We start from the raw sequence: 12,388 nt of genomic DNA, 5'->3' as shown, positions 1-12,388 counted from the left end.
TTTGCTGCTGTAACAGCCTCCACTCTTCTGGGAAGGCTTTCCACTAGATGTTGGAACATTTCTGCAGGGACTTGCTTTAGCCACAAGAGCATTAGTGAGGTCAGGCACTGATGTTGGGCGATTAGACCCGGCTTGCAGTCGGCGTTCCAGTCGGCGTTCCAATTCATCCCAAAGGTGTTCGATGGGGTTGAGGTCAGGGCTCTGTGCATGCCAATGTTCTATGGAGATTGCATGGCTGTGTGCTCGATTTTATTCACCTGTCAGCAACGGGTGTGGCTGAAATTGCCGAATCCACTCATTTGAAGGGGTGTCCACATATTTTCTATATATAGTGTATGTTTCCACCACATATGCCCATATAAAACATATAAGTAATATAAATATATTGCCATATATTACTTTTCTTAAAGTACGATGGGCGTGTGGTCGAATGGTCGTTGAGTCAAATAATGCTTATGTGACAAAGTAGATTATTTTAGAAAGTTGTACATGTAAATTTTGTTTACACGTCTATGTAGTCTGCAATCACTGGAGTCTGAAAACACTTTCGAAAAACTATATATTTATATAACCTTACAAACATGGCGATTGCAGTGCCCATAAGTGTGTTTTAGAAGAGTTATTTTGCTGACCAGTCCTTTACAAGCGCTTTCATCCAATCCCAGTCCTGCTTTGCATAGAATGCCACACCCTCTCTATCGTCACTCAGGAGATGGTGGGCCTGTGTGAGTTTCTGGTCCTTGTCTTGGCAGGACAGGGGAAACGCTCGGATTTTCAGAATTAAAGCAACAACTGACCGAGAGGGGTACAGTAAGGAAACGGGTTCAACCAATTGCTGATTCACTTCTAAAGGTGTATCATATCAAGTATCCGTTTGGGTCTTAACTTGAGACATAACAAAGTTCTAGAATTGTTTCGCGTCATTGTATCCGAAACGAGAACCCGTTTGAGGTTCGACGGATAGATAAAGCGACAGGGTCAGACAGACTATTGTTTCCCTGTGTTTTCTGTCCAACTTCAGCCATTAACAGGGTTTACAAAAAAAAGACTGCGATATTAAAAATAAAAATAAACTTTATCCAACGCCAGAGAATAAATGGGGTAATACATGATTCCGGTAAGTTTGTTTCTTTGTTATTACTGAAGCGTGTCCGAGTGAGTGCGCCTGTGCAGTCTGACCATTTGCGCTAGTACGCCACAAAGGATCCAAATATCTGTTCCAACTTGTGAGCTGTTCAGCATTGTACACTGTCTTAATGTTACATTTGTAACAATGTTAAAATTATGAGGGCTGTTTAGGCTACTATTAGCAAAGCGCCGGATATCTTTCTCTGTCGGCCACATTTGTACCTAACATTTTTTTGTCAAGGGCTACTAGTTTGCTCGCTCACTGATTGACCCACATCATTTTGGGGAATATACATTTATAATTTCCGGAAACTAATGAGTTTCAACAGAACGCAGCATGATACATTTAGTTCGCTAATCACTTGAGTGATTTGGTTCTGGGTTCGGAGATTATATAGCCCAGCCCCTGACCGTCAGTCTCGTAAATTGGATCAGGGCCAGCGCCCGAAGGAACCAATTGGACTGCCATTTGAATTCTATAGGCGGGACCGTTTTATCAATGGGTGTTCTAGTAAATGGGTGTCACAATAAAGAATAGGCAGCTCCTGAGTTTCAAATTTGGGCAAGCTTACAATTTATCCTACATTTCTACTTATCTGCGTGTCAGTTGAGTATTTGTAAATGCAAATAAAAAGATGGACAAGTTTCATTTCAATAATTGTCACGTGGTTAATCATAAAAATCTGAATGAATTAAAATGATACAAATCAAAAAGTTTAAATTTAACTAATGAAAGAGCACCAGCCTTTGCAATATGGACACATTGATTGCCTACACGGTGATCCATTGGCGGCTAAAGAAATTAGCGCATGGAACTCCGAGATAGCCTATGGGCCAATGCCGCAGTAGACCTATCACTTCCATCGTCAACTAAGTAAAATACATAGGCCTAAAGCCAATAAATAGAAACAGTACAAAATATTCAGGTTCTGTTAATCCCATTAATATATTTTACGTCTGTCTTGAGCTATCTCGAGTGAAGTGCAATATTGTATAAACTCAGCAGTTTGGTGTGCTCAAGCGCGCACTCTCCCTCAAAGTTATCAGGACAGAGAATCCACACACATGCTCATTGCGCACATGAAGCACTCCAAACAAAAGACAATGATAACATTTACAAAACTCGTAAATGATGGTTATGAAATTAACCAAAAGTTGTTTCTCACAAGTGTAGCAGGTTGGGAACTCTGCAAACAACGTTTCCACTCACGAGAATGTGAACGGTAAATGACTATAATACATGCATTATCAGAAATGAATGTAGCCAAATGACTGGGATTAATGGTACATTTTACTAGGCCTACTGGTTAAATATGTAAAAGGGAATTGCTAAAAATATATAATCAAAGGGCAAACAATTCACACAATGAAACAATGAATGTGCAAGAATTGTCAGGAGACAATGGAGCACATTCTGGAAAGCTGAGTGCATGCATTCTGGGGAGCAATGCCCATATCTTTGCCACACAATCCTTCCGTTCTAGGCCTATGCACTTGTGATTTACATTTTTATTTAACCTTTATTTAACTAGGCAAGTCCAGTTAAGAACAAATTCTTATTTACAATGATGGCGTACCCCGGCCAAACCTTAACCCGGACGACACTGGGCCAATTGTACGCTGCCCTATGGGACTCCCAATCACGGCCGGTTGTGATACAGCCTAGAATCGAACCAGGGTCTTTAGTGACACGTGATTTGTCACATGTGCCGAATACAACCGGTGTAGACCTTACAGTGAAATGCTAACTTTCAAGCCCTTTTAACCAACAATGCAGTTTTAAGAAAAAACAAGTGTTAAGTAAAAAGTAAATAAAACATTAAAAAAGAACCGTAACAAATAATTAAAGAGCAGCAGCAAAATAACAATAAAGGCTATATAGGGGGCACCGGTTAGTCAAGGTAATTGAGGGAATATGTACATGTAGGTAGAGTTAAAGTGACTCTGCATAGATGATAACCAGAGTAGCAGCAGTGTAAAGGGGGGGGGGGGGGGGGGGGGGGGAGGCAATGCAAATAGCCTGGGTAGCCATTTTATTAGCTCTTCAGGAGTCTTATGGCTTGGGGGTGGAAGCTGTTAAGTCTTTTGGACCTAGACTTGGCGCTCCGGTACCGCTTACCATGCGGTAGCAGAGAGAACAGTCTATGACTAGGGTGGCTGGAGTCTTTGACCATTTTTAGGGCTTTCCTCTGACACAGAGGTATAGACCTCTGGTATAGAGGTTCTGGATGGCAGGAAGTTTGGCCCCAGTGATGTACTCGGCCATACGTCTACCCTCTGTAGTGCCTTGCGGATGGCCTAGCATTTGCCATACCAGGCATTGATACAACCAGTCATGATGCTCTCGATGGTGCAGCTGTAGAACTTTTTGAGGATCTGAGGACCCATGCCAAGTCTTTTCAGTCTCCTGAGGGGGAATAGGCTTTGTCGTGCCCTGTTCACGACTGTCTTGGTGTGTTTGGACCATGATAGTTTGTTGGTGATGTGAACACCAAGGAACTTGAAGCTCTCAACCTGCTTCACTGCAGCCCAGATGAGAATGGTGGTATGCTCGGTCCTCCTTTTCTTGTAGTCCACAATCATCTCCTTTGTCTTGAACACATTGAGGGAGAGGTTGTTGTCCTGGCATCACCCTATAGGCTGTCTCATCGTTGTCAGTGATCAGGCCTACTACCACTGTTGTCATTGGCAAACTTAATGATGGTGTTGGAGTCGTGCTTGGCCATGCAGTCATGAGTGAACAGGGAGTACAGGAGGGGACTGAGCATGCACCCCTGAGGGGGCCCCGTGTTGAGGATCAGCATGGTGGATGTGTTTTGTTACTTGCCTCGAAGCGAGCATAGAAGAAATTTAGCTAATCTGGTAGGCTCGTGTCACTGGGCAGCTCATGGCTGTGCTTCCCTTTGTAGTCTGTAATAGTTTGCAAGCCTTGCCACATCCGACGAGTGTCGGAACCGGTGTAGTATGATTCAATCTTAGTACTGTATTGATGCTTTGCCTGTTTGATGGTTTGTCGGAGGGCAGAGCAGGATTTCTTATAAGCTTCCAGGTTAGAGTCCCGCTCCTTGAAAGCGGCAGCTCTTCCCTTTAGCTCAGTGCGGATGTTGCCTATAATCCATTACTTTTGGTTGGGGTTTGTATGTACAGTCACTGTGGGGATGATGTCATCGATGCACTTATTGATGAAGCCAGTGACTGTGGTGTACTCCTCAATGCCATCGGAAGAATCCCTGAACATATTCCAGTCTGTGCTAGCAAAACAGCCCTGTAGCTTAGCGAATGATGGGGATGAGGGCCTTGTCAGGTGCAAAGGATTTACTCCAGACGTCTGACTCGTTAAAGAAAAAAAATTCTTATCCAGTATGGGGTGAATAATTGCTGTCCTGATATCTAGAAGCTCCTTTCTCGTCATGAGACGGTGGCAGAAACATTATGTTCAAAATAAGTTACAAATAATGCGAGGAGAAAAAAACACGCACAATTGGTTAGGGGACCGTAAAATGGCAGCCATCTCCTCCAGCGCCATTTGGACAGGCAAGGAGGTACGGTTGCCCGCCCATAATGCCGGCCCAGAATTAGACCGCATATGAATTTGATCTAATTTCTCAAATACTTTGCCAATTTCATTTTGGATTAGTTTCGGCTTATTATGTTATCGTAATCATCATGGAAACTCCTAGCTGGAAGGCTGCAGGGTGTGCAAAATTTGTCCCAGTTATGCCCTTATTCATTCATCGTGTACACCTGATTCAGATAATTTTTGTCATTTAGCAGATGCTCTTATCCAGAGTGACTTACAGGAGCAATTAGGGTGAAGTGCATTGCTCAAGGGCACATTGACAGACTTTTCACCTAGTCGCCTCGGATTCAAACCAGCGACCTGTCTGTTACTGGCCCAATGCTCTTAATCGCTAGGCTACCTGCCGTTAGTGCCAGGCTAGGACATCCATACTGCAGCCCTCCAGGACCAGGGGGGGAAAAGGACCGTATGGAACATTGGATTCAATCCAGACTTTGTAAATATATTTTTCAGGGGGAAATGTGCACATGGTGTACACACTACAGTACAATGAAATGCTTACTTCCAGGTTCCCTCTCAATAATGCTACAACAAAAGGAATATATGAAATACCAAATATGCACTTGTTGCATTCCATAGAGTTTTCTTTGTGAATTGACAATTAACTTTTTGGTCAGATCAGGGCAGAGTTGTACATAAATTCTCCCTAATAGCCAGTCTCGAGTTTGCCTTTTGTATGAAGTCAATTGTCCTCTGCCATAGCTCTTTCATTGCTGTTTTTCAAAAAGAGATTATATTATAAAACATCTTACTCTATGAATGACAATTTTTATATACTTTTATATTTTGTCATGTATGAATCGCTTACACATTGAACATGTAAAATGTTCAATCTATTTTCTCTTTCCATAGGTGTTTCTGTTGTGACTCACTGCCTCTGGTGGGGTGTCAAACTTGATTCTCAGAGGACAGAGAACTTGTGAAAAGAGGACAGAGCGCTTTGACAAGTTGATGTAATTCTACTTTACTGTGGATATATTGTCTCACATTCCTACCGCCAAAAGGACCAACTGCACGGACAACCGGTAAAGTACGTTAATTTAAAATAAAAAAAATGCAACAATCTTGCTTGTAGAGGTCGTGAGAGCACACTTTCCTGATTCAAATGCTAATTTCAGCCCGACAGGCAAGCGATCTACCTGTTGGAGACCCCTGGACTAGACATTGGCAAACTCCAGTGCTATTTCTGATAATTTTTTGTTAGTGCGATAATCAATTTGAGCACAATGTATTTTACATCTTTGTCTTATCTCTACTAGACTGGAGTGACGTGCGGTGACACCACCGATGGCAACACACATTGACCGTAACAGAAGAATAGGCCTGGAGGTGAATATGGAGTCATTCCAGAGTGACGTCACAAAGACAGCGTGTGAAGGAAAGGATGCCGCTCCGCATTCCTCCAAAACTCCACACCACCAGATAACCAATGGAAAGAGCCATCTATCCTTTGACCACAATGCAACAGACAGTGATGGAGGCAAGGTCAGAGATGGTGGTGTTAGTTTCAGCACCAACCACAACTCTGTGGTGTGCCTGCCTTTGGTCTCTGAGGGCCTGAAGCTAGTATGGACACAGTCAAATCAGACACGTGAGCTTGACACCATCCAAGAGCTGATCCAGGCATTCAATGTGTTCCCATACCCAACATCTCGTGAGGTGAATGCCTTGGCACGGCACTGTGCCCTGCCTCTGGACAAGGTCAAGGTCTGGTTCATGGTGCAGAGAATCAAATACGGCATCAGCTGGGCCTCAGAGGAGATTGAGGAGACGCGTGGCAAGCTGGCCGGACCTGAGTGGACTAACGACTATGCAAATGAGAAAGAGGAGATAAAGATGAGGAAGGGGTGTGGGGAGATGTCTGTGGAAGCAGAGGACAAAGGTCAAATAAATAATGGTCTTAACTCTTCCCTGCTCCACCCAAGAAAACGAGCCAGACATGAGACTCCAGAACACTGCAAACCAGCCTCCACCATCCGACATTTCAGTTCCTCTCTCCCACCCCCTCAGGATTCATACTACTACCGCCCTCCTGTAGACATGCCAGCAACTACCGCAACAGAGGCTTCCCTGAGCCTCTCTGAGACCTCACTTGGCTCTCCACAGCAACAACAACGCGGACGCTACAAAAAGACCAAAGCTCAGCTTGCAGTCCTTCGCAGCAGCTTCCTGCGTGAAAACTGGCCTGCAGAGACAGAGCTCCGATGCCTGCAGAATGAAACGGGCCTGAGCCGCAATGACATCCGCAAATGGTTCAGCGACAGCCGGTACCAGCTTAGAAATGGGCGCGGACTGCTTAGAACATCCATGGTCTACCCTCAGCTCATCATAGGAGAAGCAAAGGACGAGCCTCAGCAACTTCAGTCTTTTCCACGCGTAGCTCACAGGCCTCGGGATCAAGAAAATGATATTGAAGTGCAGAGAGGGGCTCAAGGGAAGGGAGCTCGCAGCAATGGGGTGAAAGATTCACATTTCTTCCAGAACTTCCTGTCAAACAGCCTGGAGACCTTTGGGGAGGGAGCAGTGGAGACGGAGGAGGACGAGGTTGCAGAGGAAGCCTCTGTTCACACTGAGACTGTTAAGGAAGAGGAGGTGAAAAAGGAAGAAAAGCCCCTACAGTTGATTAGGGGCAACAAAGACCCAGAGATTAAACAACCACCATCAGCCGTTACCATCTGCTCTTCTTCCTCCCCCTCTCATTCTACCACCCCTCCCCCTTCGACTACTGTCCCCACTATTAAGCATAGTTCCACTAGCACCAGCACCCTGCAGAAGTCTGCTCGCTCAGCCAAAGCCCCACTCACAGCCCTGTCTCTCTCCAATCCTCCCCCATCCTGGTCTCCTCTTACACCTGCTGGCCGACTACGGAAGACCAAGGAACAACTGGACATACTAAAGGAGCACTTCCTGCGCTGCCAGTGGCCTAAGAGTGAGGACTACACCCAGCTGGTAGAGCTCACAGGCTTGCCCCGTGCAGACATCATCCAGTGGTTTGGGGATACGCGCTACGCTGTTAAAAATGGGCAGCTACGCTGGGTGCAGGGGGTCCGTGAGCAATTTCTGTCTGAACTAGCCACACAGCAAAATGGCAGTGGAGTCACCGGTGGAAACGGTTCCAGTGGGATCCCTCGGGTTATGGGTAGCCGCAAACGTAAGACTCAAGCGAATGGCGCCACATCAACATCCACTGCAGATTTCCCGGACATCAAGCCGCTGGGGGTTTACCATCGCTTGACAGGGGTTCTTCATGAGAAAGACCTTGATGCCCTTTGCAAAAAGTCACGAATGAGCTACCAGCAGGTGCGAGACTGGTTTGCATCTCAGGAGAGCAAGGAAATTGACCCAGACACCAATGTCACTGATTGAGATGAGGAACTTGTGGGCGGATGAGGGTTGGAAATCAGCACTCTCTCTTTTTACAGAGGACAAGACTGATCATGTCTTACGCAGAACGATGACGCTCATTAGTTACAAAAACGTTTCATATTGAATTGACTTTGCTTTAATGTGAGCAGGTGTGACTCTTAAATGCTTACGGTCTTTGTAGTGTAAGCACAGATCTGGTGACTGTGCTGAATTATTGCTGCATTCAGTGTTTTTTCTCATAAGCTTGGTCTTGAAGTCCTGCTTGTGCTGCCTGCCTACTATAGGACAGTACCTAGTGCACTGGTTCAATTCCCCCACCCCCTTATGTTTGTGTGTTATGATATAATTTGTAGTCCAGTATTGTAGCAAAATATAATTAACTGGATGTAAAGTATGTATTTGTTGGAGCTCCTTAGGTAGTGTAGTTCTCAATTTTTTAGAAGTGAAACTGCACTGTGGAAACCTAAATAGAACAATTTATGAGCCTTAGGGTAAAGACACTGACTAATCACTGAAAGTAGTAATCATTCATTTACAACCTACAATTCCTTTTTACTAGATTAACAAACTGGACATTAACACTTTATCCTACTAAATAGACACGTTGCACTTGAATTTTTTAACCCTGACATTTTAGCTGCCATAATGTACATTAAATGTATTCCTTTTTATAAAAGTTTGAATTCCTATTCAAATTGTTATGCAGTTTGCACTGACTGACAGATGTTTTAAAGTGAAGTTCAATGTCCATGCAGACCACACACGTTTAAAACATTTTGATCAACTGAATTGCACTCTTTGGTCCTGTAAAATCCTGTATTTTTTTGGCCTCTGCTCACCTCTCAAAATGAATTATGTTCTGAAGGGCTGCAGTGTAGGCTTATTTTATTGTTTTGTGTACAGTTTATTTCCCCTTGTTCATACCCCAGATTGCTGGGGGTAGAGTATTCTGCCTATATCGAGCATTTGTGTGAATAGAATGATTAGGGGCACAGAAGTCACTGGAATTGTGTAATCCAACCAAATTCAAAGTTCAGGCATAGAAGTAATAGCTTGGCTTAGTCCACTATAATCCAAAGCAATAACTAGTGTTTTGTGCAGGCCATTTCCTATGCCGCAGAGATTAAAAAACATGCAAATGTGTCATTCAAACAGGTATACTAGAAAGTATTTAATCAACATTTTCTAGTGTAGAAGTTTGTTCTGTTAGCTATGAGAAGATTACACGTGGAAGTACAAGAATACTGAAGGAGAAATGTTAATGTCCTATTACACTTGTCACATTGCAGCCTTCGGTTGTAAACAGTTTTTTACATTTGTACTTCACTGGATAGATGGCACTCATTTTTATAAATTAATGTTTGTTAAATTTCTAATTTGCCCTACTGCATCACTAGAAACAAGTAAAAAAAACATATTTGCAAATGTGTGAATGTTTTCTTGTTTGTGTGAACTGGTTCGAGGTAGGCCTTTCATTCCCTGAACTTTCTGAGATGGGGGTCAGCTTTTCATCACAGATGGTGCAGAAAGAGGTAAGAACTATGCCAAAATACTTAGTTGTCTTTTGGCTTAATGTTATGTTAGGTCACACACTGAAATCGATCAGAATTTATCAATTGGATCTCAGTTTTGTCATTGACGAAATGTAATTTTAATTCCAAAGTGGTTTACTTGCCATTTCTGAAAGGATTTGCAGAGTGTAGTGATAACCCAGTTAAGAACTGGAATTGGATAATGTTAGTCAGATTCTCAGACCTGAGAATGGAGGAGAGAGGTCTGCTCAGTCTTAACTACTACAACTTTCAATGATGAACCGTGGAAATCAACTGATATTAATTTACCGGATGGGAGTGTTAATAATGGTGGGTGTCCCTATGAGGAGAGATAAAAACAATTAACATTTCAGTCCCAAGTGATTTACAGAAAAATAAAGTAGTGTTCCTTGAATGGATAACCATGGCATGCTAAGACAATTTTGTGCCAATCTTTTACTGTCTGTATGTGGACTTAAAAAATATATATTGTTACCAATCATGAGAAATGGCAGTAGAATGAATACACACTGAACAAAAATATAAACGCAACATGTAAAGTGTTGGTCCCATGTTTCATGAGCTGAAATAAAATATCTCAGTAATTTTCCATATGCACAAAAATCTTATTTCTCAAATGTTGTGCACAATTGTGTCTACATCCTTGTTAGTGAGTGTTTATCCTTTGGGAAGATCATCCATCCACCTGACAGGTGTGGCATATCAAGAACCTGATTAAACAGCATTATTACACAGGTGCACCTTGTGCTGGGGACAAGGACACTAAAATGTGCAGTTTTGTCAGACACAGTGTTGCAGATGTCTCAAGTTGAGGGAGCTTGCACTTGACATGCTGACAGCAGGAATGTCCACCAGAGCTGTTGGCAGATACTTGAATTTCTTTACCATAAGCCACCTCCAACGTAGATTTTTTTTTTTTTTGTAGGACAGCCAACCGGTCTCACAACTGCAGACCATGTGTATGGCGTTGTGTGGGTGAGCGGTTTGCTGATGTCAACATTGTGAACAGTTCCCCATGGTGGTGTAAGCTACGGACAATGATCAGAATTGCATTTTACCGATTGGCAATTTGAATGCACAAAAATACAGTGAAGAGAGGCACGTTTATTTTTAAAGGTAACTAACCAACAGATGCATATCTGTATTCCCAGTCGTGAAATTTATAGATGAAGGCCTAATGAATTTATTTCAATTGACTGATTCCCTCATAAGAAACTAACTCAATAAAACCGTTGAAATTGTTGCGTTTAGGTTGTTTGGTAATTTTTTTACGGTTAGAAATTATACAATTTGAACATGGCAATGTGTGAAAATAATGGTTGTGGAAGATCCTTTCCCTCCCCTCATCCCAACCCCTCCTAGCTGTCACTGTGGACTGTTGAATTATTTCTGTGACATCTTTAAAAAATGTTTGGCATGAAAATGGCATGAAAACAGATCAAGTAATCTGGTGTGTACCACTCACTGAAGCTACCACGCTCGTGCAGAGAGCTCAGGCTGGAGATTGATGTGGCAGAACCAGGCGGAGTCTGGGAGCAGGCAGGATTGAGACCATAAGCAAATGCATTACTGGAGGAAAGAGTTAGTCAGCTGCAGAAGGATGTCAAGACAGAGGACAGGGACATGAAACCTGCTTCAGCAAAGAAGGAATGGAAATTCACTGTAAGGGTGAGTAGAGTTTCTGTCTCTGACCCTCCCCTGGGATTCAGCAGAGCCTGGGTGTGTCAAACAGTTATTGACGGGTGAAAACATGTCTGAATTGAATAAATTGAGACCATATAGTACATTGTTTGACAGACTGTTTTGTTAGTACGCATACAGATGTAGGATCTTCATTTTTGGCAGTTTGCTACAGCATGAAAATAATCATGCAATAACAGGACATGGATTATATGGATTATGATGACGCAAATCTGAAAGTGGAAATGACAAACGTCAGAAGCCTTTTCAAACCTCAATTACACTAGAAGTTTTACATTTCCTGCATTGAAGAAATCCTGCAACAGGGTGATCAAATTAAGATCCTACATCTGTACATGCCTGTCTGCAACCATATATCTTCTATCTAATAGGATGTGAGCGAGGGGTGGCTGTAAGAGTAAGGATAGATACAGAAAGTTGCACACCATTGCTCATCATGAGGTTTAAAATGGATTTCCCCATGGGGATTCATTTAAATTGTATTGTCATGTTAAGTTCTCTAAGATGCATCTAACCACAACCCATCAGTGTTCGCCATTACCTGGGGAGATGACAGCCACTGGTAGACATACTTTTGACACTGCTGGGGAAACAGATCCCAGTTGTCAGTAAACGCTTTGAGCTCATGAGATAATAAGGACAGCATATTGAAAAGCAATATGTGATAAATAGTAGAGACCCCCCCCCCCAAAAAGTGTAATATACAGTCAGAAGTTAACATGCACTTAGGTTGGAGTCATTCAAAAAAAAAAATCAACCACTCCACACATTTCTTGTTACCAACTATAGTTTTGGGCAAGTCGGTTAGGACATCTACTTTGTGCGTGACACAAGTAATTTTTCCAACAATTGTTTACAGGGAGATTATTTCACTTATTATTCACTGTATCACAATTCCAGTGGGTCAGAAGTATACATACAATAAGTTGACTGTGCCTTTAAACAGCTTGGGAAATTCCAGAAAATTATGTTATGGCTTTAGAAGCTTCTGATAGGCGAATTGACATCATTTGAGTCAATTGGAGGTATTTCAAGGCCTACCTTCAAATTCAGTGCCTCT

The 12,388-nt window shown here is 42.8% G+C and overlaps 1 protein-coding gene across 2 annotated transcripts; it reads left to right on the top strand.

The window, feature by feature from the left end:
* Nucleotides 1–699: 699 nt before the first annotated feature.
* Nucleotides 700–10,216, top strand: LOC120020205 (homeobox and leucine zipper protein Homez-like). 2 transcript variants are annotated; one of them, XM_038963712.1, is made up of 3 exons: nt 700–1,117; nt 5,561–5,733; nt 5,968–10,216. In XM_038963712.1, the coding sequence occupies exon 3, from the start codon at nt 5,996–5,998 to the stop codon at nt 8,072–8,074; it is 2,079 nt and encodes a 692-aa protein (XP_038819640.1). In that variant the 5' UTR covers nt 700–1,117; nt 5,561–5,733; nt 5,968–5,995; the 3' UTR covers nt 8,075–10,216. The 2 variants fall into 2 exon arrangements, with proteins under 2 accessions (XP_038819640.1, XP_038819639.1); XM_038963711.1 differs by having other exon boundaries at nt 5,561–5,738.
* The last annotated feature ends 2,172 nt before the right edge of the window (nt 10,217–12,388 follow it).

Source organism: Salvelinus namaycush, chromosome 25 (assembly GCF_016432855.1).
Source record: "Salvelinus namaycush isolate Seneca chromosome 25, SaNama_1.0, whole genome shotgun sequence".
In the NCBI taxonomy this organism is placed as follows: domain Eukaryota; kingdom Metazoa; phylum Chordata; class Actinopteri; order Salmoniformes; family Salmonidae; genus Salvelinus; species Salvelinus namaycush.
This window is presented reverse-complemented; position numbering and strand designations above follow the sequence as displayed.